Source organism: Raphanus sativus, chromosome 3 (assembly GCF_000801105.2).
Source record: "Raphanus sativus cultivar WK10039 chromosome 3, ASM80110v3, whole genome shotgun sequence".
Lineage (NCBI taxonomy): Eukaryota > Viridiplantae > Streptophyta > Magnoliopsida > Brassicales > Brassicaceae > Raphanus > Raphanus sativus.
Window position 1 is genome coordinate 22508532 of NC_079513.1, and position 8138 is coordinate 22516669.

The 8138-nt window shown below is 40.4% G+C and overlaps 3 protein-coding genes across 3 annotated transcripts; 1 reads left to right on the plus strand and 2 right to left on the minus strand.

Moving 5' to 3' along the window:
• The first annotated feature begins 164 nt into the window (after window positions 1–164).
• Window positions 165–4284, plus strand: LOC130509292 (protein FAR1-RELATED SEQUENCE 3-like). The gene is made up of 2 exons (XM_057005094.1): window positions 165–3947; window positions 4018–4284. Exon 1 carries the CDS (start codon window positions 359–361, stop codon window positions 3038–3040), a length of 2682 nt encoding a protein of 893 aa, XP_056861074.1. The 5' UTR covers window positions 165–358; the 3' UTR covers window positions 3041–3947; window positions 4018–4284.
• Window positions 4285–4367: 83 nt separating this feature from the next.
• Window positions 4368–4929, minus strand: LOC130509294 (uncharacterized). Its single transcript, XM_057005096.1, has 2 exons — window positions 4741–4929; window positions 4368–4651 (listed from the first exon to the last, which is right to left on the minus strand). Exons 1-2 carry the CDS (start codon window positions 4879–4881, stop codon window positions 4439–4441), a joined length of 354 nt encoding a protein of 117 aa, XP_056861076.1. The 5' UTR covers window positions 4882–4929; the 3' UTR covers window positions 4368–4438.
• Window positions 4930–5189: 260 nt separating this feature from the next.
• Window positions 5190–8068, minus strand: LOC108852047 (uncharacterized protein At3g43530-like). Its single transcript, XM_057006446.1, has 5 exons — window positions 7920–8068; window positions 7194–7784; window positions 6163–6903; window positions 5914–6081; window positions 5190–5830 (listed from the first exon to the last, which is right to left on the minus strand). Exons 2-5 carry the CDS (start codon window positions 7773–7775, stop codon window positions 5330–5332), a joined length of 1992 nt encoding a protein of 663 aa, XP_056862426.1. The 5' UTR covers window positions 7776–7784; window positions 7920–8068; the 3' UTR covers window positions 5190–5329.
• Between the last annotated feature and the right edge of the window lie 70 nt (window positions 8069–8138).

An 8138-nucleotide genomic window follows, 5' to 3' on the forward strand; every position in this document is an offset into this window, starting at 1 on the left:
TGCACTACCTTCCACTGTACTGGAAAGGTGAAAACGGGTATGTATGTATAAATGTTGCAATCCTCGATGAGAAAACCTGATTGGAATGGATGTAGATGTTGCCGGAGGTCGATTTGGTCCATTATGAGTGAAATTAGCTGCATTGGAGAGTTAAATCGTAGTACATTGATTGTAGATTTGAAAATCAATACGGCTAAGATAGGAGAACTAGTGAAACTATAGTAGAGCTAGTAATACTGATATTTGTAGTATAGCTAGTAATACTAGTATTACTGATATTTGTTGTACAGCTAGTTATACTAGTATTACTGAACGAGAACGGTTAATAATTAATTATGTTGGAATATTTCGATGCATAATGAATGATATTCAATGGTTGTCTTGTCAGGATCCAATGAGCAACAACGTCATCATACATTTCAGATGCGAAGGTCACATGTATAGTGTAGTGATTAAGAATGAAGTGGACGATATAACTGTTTCAATGGTAGAAGCACGGATATGCAAGAAGCTTGGGATAGATGAAAGTTCAGTGAAGTTGAAATTGAGTTATATTCCACTGTTGATTGGGTCTGAGGAACAATTTATCATTCTTGATGATGAAGACCTTTGTGTATATCTATTGTCTCTTGATAAAGAGAACCGCAGGTGCATATTGTATGTGGAAATCATCAGAAGATCAGAACTCCCCGAGCAACTTTCAAGAGCCGGCAAACGAAGTTCGTTAGGTAAACGAAGTTCGTTAGGTATGAACTATGAAGTGTTGCATTCGAATGACAATGATTTCGGAGATAGAGCCATAACTTTATATGGTGGCAACATTCTAGTTGAAAAACAATCTGAGCGGGGGATAGTGGCGATTCAGGAGATGTTGGAAGCAGTTGATGAAGAAGTTAATTTGGATGAAAATGGTGGTGGAAAGGAGGATGATAATGCTGGTGGAAAGGAAGATGATAATGCTGATAGAATGGAGGACGATAATGCTGTTGGAATGGAGGACGATAATGCTGGTGGAAGAGAGGATGATAATGCTGGTGGAAGAGAGGATTGTAATGCTGGTGGAAGAGAGGATTGTAATGCTGGTGGAATGGAGGACGATAATGCTGGTGGAAGAGAGGATGATAATGCTGGTGGAAGAGAAGATTGTAATGCTGGTGGAAGAGAGGATTGTAATGCTGGTGGAATGGAGGACAATGGTACACAAGAGTCAGAAATGCGTGGAAGATATATAGAGGCACCTCCTCTTGCCAAACCAGTTCCATTTATGGAGGCATGGGAAGACGGTTTGGGGTTGAAAATACAACAAGAGTTTGTTAGTAAAAAGGCAGTGCAAGAAGTGGTGGATCGAGGAGCATGTTCGAATAGTTTTGGGTTTGAGGTGGTAAAATCGGATAAGCAGCGATTAGTGTTAAAATGTCCGAAGGAAGGTTGTCAATGGGGAGTACGAGCTGCAAAAATTGGCCGGAGTGAAACGTTCTCTATTAGAACGTACTCGAACTTGCATACATGCTCTCGTGGAAGTCAGAGTAAATGCAACTCAAGGAGGAAAGGAACACCACAGCTAGTTGCATCTCTATTGCATGATGATTATCCTGGACAAATGGAAACTCCTCCTCCTAAAAGCATTATCGAACTTGTGTGGAACAAACTTGGTGTGAAGGTATCGTACTCCACTGCTTTGCGAGGTAGAAACGAAGCTGTAAATGTTTTGCGTGGGACTCCGGAAGAAAGTTACCAGATGTTGTACTGTTATTTGTACATGTTGGAGAAGATGAATTATGGGACAATATCAAGCGTGGAATTGGATGAGTCAGACAAATTCAAATATTTGTTCATCGCTCTGGGAGCCAGCATTGAAGGTTTTCAAGTGATGCGGAAAGTGATAACAGTGGATGCCACATTTCTGAAAAATGGATATGGTGGTGTACTCGTTTTTGCCACTGCCCAAGATCCTAATCGGCACCATTATCCGTTAGCCTTTGGTGTATTAGATGGCGAGAATAAGGAGAGTTGGACTTGGTTTTTTGAGATGTTGAAAAGTGTTGTGCCGGATTCATCGGAGTTGGTATTTATGAGTGACAGAAATGTAAGCCTCATAAATGCCATAGCTAGTGTGTTTCCGATGGCTCATCATGCGCATTGTATATGGCATTTGGCGCAAAATGTGAGAGGTCATGTGCCAAACGTCAACAAGGATGTTGTTGAAGCTAGATTTATGGACATTGCTCGGATTTACACAGTGCCTGAATTCGATGCTGCTTATTCCGGTTTCAAGACTCGGTATCCATCTGCTGCGAAGTATCTTGAGGAAAGTAGTGAGAAAGAAAAGTGGGCGAGGTGTTGGTTTCCAGGAGATAGATACAACATTGACACAAGCAACGTTGTGGAGTCGATGAACAGCGTGTTCAAAGACGCGAGGAGGTACTCTTTAATACCAATGTTGGATACGATTGTTAAAAAAACTGCAGATTGGTTTAATACGCACAGGCAAGAGACAGTTCGAGGATCCAGTGAGCGGAAACTGGTGCCTCTAGTGGAAAACTTTGTGCATGACACGTGGGGGGAAGCAGAATGCCTAATTGTGTCGGAGCTAAATGCTTTTCACCTTGAATACAGTGTCATGGGCAGAGATGGGAAACCGTATTTGGTGAATTTACTAGCCAAAAGCTGCAGTTGCAGGTTCTTTGACATTGAAAAGTATCCTTGTGTCCACGGCTTAGCCGCTTTCATTTTCTACTCTAAGAAAGGTGATAGCAATCACGTTTTCGATTTAGAAGATTTGATATCTAAATACTATTGGACAGAGCTGTGGGCATTGGCATATTACAGGACTATATATGTGGTTCCGGATAGGAGCCAATGGGATGTCCCGGATTACATAAAAAACAAGAAGATCTTGGCTCCTAAGCGCATTGAGCAGAGGGGAAGAAAAAGAGTGAAACGGTTTCCATCAGCAGGGGAGCGTAGGCCAAGGACACAAAATAAAAGGCGACCAAGACAAAGCCTGCAATGGTTGCTATTTGGAAATCGAAATGTTTGAATTTTACTCTGTTCTGTTTGTACAACTAAGTCGAATTGAGTGTGAATTTACTCTGTTTTCTTTGTACAACTATGTCGAACTGATATTGATGCTGGTATAACTATCTGAAATTGAATTTCGAACTGAGTGTGAATTTTACAAAGTTGCATCATCAAATGATATTTATAGTGAAGTGAACTATCCAATAGAAGATAAAAAATTATTACTCAAGAATCAAAACAACTATCCAACATAAGATAAAAAATTATTATTCAAGAATCAAAACAACCACCCAACATACTACATACACTTTTGGACTCACTTTGCTAAATATGTGAATACTGAAGATGAGATTTCGTTTTAGAGATCTTATAGACACTTTAATTACGCGAAACACCAATAATCATATTATGAAATCTTATATATCATTGGACAACTACTAAAAAAATATATAAATACTTGTAATACTGAAATAAATGGAAATCACCCGATGTACAACTATTTGTAAATTCTGTACAACAACTATCTTAGGGAGAACTAAGTTAAAATTTAGGCGGGCTTTCCAAAACATTTTAAATTTTAGGCGGGCTTTCTAAACATTATCTCTTCTACTCTCTCATTCACCACACATTCCTCATCTCTCTACAACCTTTATCTCTCCTCGACTCTCCTCATCTTCACTTTACTCTCAAAATTACAATTCAGTCATCTTTCTCTCGAGATGGATCCATGGGTTGAAAAACAGGAAAGGAGGGAGATGAAGAAAACGAAGAAACACTTGGACATGGTTCAATATACATGCGATGCTGAGTACGGGATTCCAAGATCTTGCCCATGCGGGGGACGAATTGTCAACGAGGTTTCAGCTAATCCGAAAGATAAAGATTTCTCACCAGGCCGCAAGTACTTCACTTGCGACAAGTTTGAGGTAAAAATATGGATTTTCCCTTCTTTTCCGAAAGATAATGCAATATGTAATAACAATGTGAAACTGACAGGATGATGGTCTCCACTTCCGTCAGCCATGGGTCATCGGAGTTGAGGAAGAGGTTCGCCGCTTAAGGAAGGAGGTGGACGACATGGCTGCGGAAATTGCAGCTCTGAAACTACTTATCCCACGTGTTTGAGAAGTGTTAGTTTGTTTGAACAACTTGTATGTCTTTAATTTTCGGTAAATACAAGTCTTTGTTTGTTAAGACTTGTATGTGGATCTCCTTGTACGTGTTTCTTATTTGGATTATGTATGTGATGTTGTGTTAAGTTAAGACTTGTGTGGTTTTCCGTAGTTTTCCGTAGTTTTTCCTTAGTTTTCGGTAGTTTTTCCTTAGTTTTCGGTAGTTTTCTGTAGTTTTCCGTAGTAAACATAGAGGTCTTATTAAACATAGAGGTCTTCTTAAACATACAAATGGATTCATTGGCTTAAACAAAGAAGTCTTCAAACTTCCTAACAATCTCATCTTCATTTTCTTTCTTCTCCAAATTGCTTCTCAGTTCCGCAATTGTTTCCTTCAACTGCTCAATCACCAGACTCTGCTCTCGGATCTCATCCCGGGCTTCAAGCAAAGCTCTTTTTTGCCATAATGTACCATCCTCTTTATCAAACCAGGAGAAGAAGTTGCATCCATTTGGCTCCTGTCACATAATCCAAATCCAATCTATTATTCGAGTCATTATTCATCATGGAATTGCAAGATAACAAGTTGTATAATCAGATGCCATACCTTGTACCGCGGACATCCATAAAATCGTCGCCCTGGGTTCTTCTCTGTCCAAGCTTGATATATGGTCGCCTCTAAGGCACATGAGCACAATTTCCGACCAGATTTTGGCCTTCTCCTGGACGATCCCGAACCATATTCCATCTTCAGTAGAAGATTTTTTAAAGGAAGAGAGAGAGAGAGAGAGAGAGAGAGAGATAAAGAATGAGAAATCGTCTGACTTCTTTTTAAAGGAAGAGAGAGAGAGAGAAAAGTAAAAGTATATTTATGAGAAGATTCTAGGGAAGATGAGAGAGAGATGAGAGGAGAGTGAAGAGTGAGAGAGAACCAATCAAATCCGGTTTATTTAATTGGAGAACCAATCAAATAATCACCTAGTTGTACTAGTTAGATATAGTTTTATTAGTTTTCCATAGTTGTACTTACTCACCTAGTTCCAAAAGCAAACATAAGTTTAGTACACACCTTCTCTTACTCGTTCCAAAAAGCAAACAAAGTTTTAGAACACCTAGTTCCAAAAGCAAACAAAAGCAACATGTTTTAGAACACACATAAGCAACATAAGTTCATAACAAACAACAAAAGCAATTGATCAGTTTTTCTTTGACTTCTTCTTTGCCCTGGAAGTGATGTCCTTTGTCTTGTTCCTTGACCTCTTCGAGACGCCCTGTTGTTCCTCCTCCATATCCGCATTCACATTCCTACCATCTAAGAGCTCTTGAACAAAACCTTCCGATGCAGCGAGTCTTGAGTCAATCTCCCCAACCTTTTCCTCAATCTTCGTCATCCGCCCTCCAATATCTTCTTTGAAGCTGTTAATGACTTGCACCAATTCATCTAGCTTGACGCTGTTCCCTCCTGCTTCATTGGTAGCTTCTGTGTCGTTTCCAATCTGAGGCTCAGGGGGAGGGGCTTGTCTAGCAGCCACATCTTCCTTCAACATATCTTCAAACCTAACAACATAACCCCTCTCCACCACCTTCATCCAACTCTCCACAATCGTGTCATCCTTATCTCTGATGTCTTCTGGTTCTGTTATCCCATCTAGTAGAGTCTTGTCTTCGTCGGTACAAGCCAAGATGTTCTCAATGTCCTGCAGTGTCAACGCCTTATTCAAATTTCCAAAAGATTACATAACATGTTATCTACAATATTTGGATACATGGGACAACTAACCGTAGTATCACCGAGTGCTTTATTTATTTTCTCTAGTGGAAATCCCTTCATTTCACTTCTCTTGAACATTGATCGGCACATCCTTGGACATGTTGGGTGTACGTCTTCATCTGGTACTCGCTCTCGGAATTTCTCCCCCAATTTCTCGATGGCCTCAAATGCTAAGAACTACACAAGTAAAAAAACCTTTCCAGTGTCAATATCATAATTTCTATGCAAATATTCAACATACGAGTCATATACATTTACCTCCATTGGAAGACAGAATCCGGGAACTGGCCAAATCACACCTTCTTTCACCTCCCCATCAAAATGGCTCATAGTGTTAGAAATCTGTCTAAGCATGTAATCAAACGACAATCTACCCCAAGGGAATGTTTTGCATAAGTTGAGATCATCAACTGCTCTAAGCAAGAATGGCTCCACGGGAGGGGCATCTTCACCGGCCCTTCTTTGCCCAACTATAACACTCGATAGAAAATACAAGACCAGCAGCTTCAACCTATCACGACCAGGTTCCATTCCCTCCTGAACCATTGCTTTCACGTCATGATACCTAACTACTCGATGGCCAAAATATTTCTTCACAAAGTTCGTGCCTCCGGATTGCTTGTAGTTCAGTGGATAGTTTCTACAGTTCAAACCAGATATCAAAGCATGTTCTCTAATACCGTAGCGGATTGGACAACCATTCACCGCAAACCAAGCCTCCTTTTCTTTTACTATGCGTACGGTTCGGAGAAGGAGCATCCACATCCCCATTACCTTGTGGTTTCCAGCCTGTGGCATGTGGAATATGTGTTTGAACTGCGGATGAGTCTCAAACCAACTCTTCTCTACCGGAGTCATCGGAGGCTTTAATTCGCCTAGGGTTTTTAATACATCAGCAATAAAACACCTCGTCGATATCTTGATCTTCTTCCTATACTCAGAAGGTGGGAAGTACATGCCTAACGGTTTTATCGCGACCGGCTCCTCTTCGACGAATTCCTGCAACCAACCAAGAAACAAACTCATTTAGTTATACTTAGTTATACTTAGTTATTCCGGTAGTTATTCCAGTAGTTATTCCACTAGTTATTCCAGTAGTTATTCTAGTTGTACAAGATAACAGCCTATCTAATTTAACATACTCCTCACCAAACTCTCCCATCTCACACATACCACACGCCCAATTACTAAATAAGATCAACCATATCATTACATCATATCACAAACAAACCAGTTATCTTTAGTTGTATCAATTGTTTTCTACAACTATGAGATGTAGAAATACTTACATTGTCTACATTGTAAATTTCTTCTTCCCTACTTCCTTCTTCCCTACGTCCTTCTCTTCTTCCATCATTGCTCTCATCCAAGTTCGCCTCTTCTTCTGACCTCTCTTCCTCTCCTTCCTCTCTTTCCTCTCTTCTCTCTCCTCCTGACCGCTCTTCCTCTGACCTCTGTTCTCTCCTCCTCTGACCTCTGTTCCTCCTCTGACCTCTCTCCTCTCCTTCCTCTGACCTCTCTTCCTCTTCTGACCTCTCTTCCTCCTCTGACCTATGTTCCTGTTCTTCCTCTGACCTCTCTTCCTCCTCTGACCTCTGTTCATCTTCTTCCTCTACATCACTTTGAACCTTGTTCGCCTCTTCATCATCAACTCTCTCTTCGGTCTCGTTCTCTTCATTAGTGTTCGTCTCCATCTCAGAATCTTTATCTTCAACAGGGTTCGCCTCTTTTTCTTTATCTTCAACGAGATTCACATCGTTCTTCTTCTCTTTCTCAATCTCTTTCGGAATCTCAATATCTTTCAATGGAGATGTTATATCCTTCAATGGTTTCGTTTTCTTCTTCTTCCTCGTCCATTTCGTCTTCACCATTTTCAGTTCCTGCAACGAAAATTAAGACTCTCAACAACCTTACAAGACCTAATCGAGAGATCGAGACACGACACGGACTGAGAGAAGAACAAATTCGAGAACCTAAATTGAAACCCTAGAATTGAATCTCCTCACGACCATTACCTCTTCTCCTTGTTTGGCGAAACCGAGATCGAGATGCCTCGATGAGATGAGAGATCTGCTTCTTCTCTTGAGTTTCGCGAGAGATAGAGAGAAACTGAAGAGTTTCGAGACCGAGAGAATGAAAAAATGGCTCGAAAAAATGTTTAAAGGAAATGAGAAATCGGAAAATATAAAACAGATTCGAGAAACGATTACAAATCGCGTTTCATTTTTGGGATT

Excerpts from the sequence above, each read along its gene's own strand:
- LOC108852047 (XM_057006446.1), bottom strand. The coding sequence starts at position 7,775 with ATGGTGAAGACGAAATGGACGAGGAAGAAGAAGAAAACGAAACCATTG. Across the intron at positions 6,904-7,193 it reads AAATTTACAATGTAGACAAT|GAATTCGTCGAAGAGGAGCC; the intron begins GTAAGTATTTCT and ends GGTTGGTTGCAG. Across the intron at positions 6,082-6,162 it reads GATTCTGTCTTCCAATGGAG|TTCTTAGCATTTGAGGCCAT; the intron begins GTAAATGTATAT and ends TTACTTGTGTAG.
- LOC130509292 (XM_057005094.1), top strand. The coding sequence starts at position 359 with ATGAATGATATTCAATGGTTGTCTTGTCAGGATCCAATGAGCAACAAC.
- LOC130509294 (XM_057005096.1), bottom strand. The coding sequence starts at position 4,881 with ATGGAATATGGTTCGGGATCGTCCAGGAGAAGGCCAAAATCTGGTCGG. Across the intron at positions 4,652-4,740 it reads ATGGATGTCCGCGGTACAAG|GAGCCAAATGGATGCAACTT; the intron begins GTATGGCATCTG and ends ATTATGTGACAG.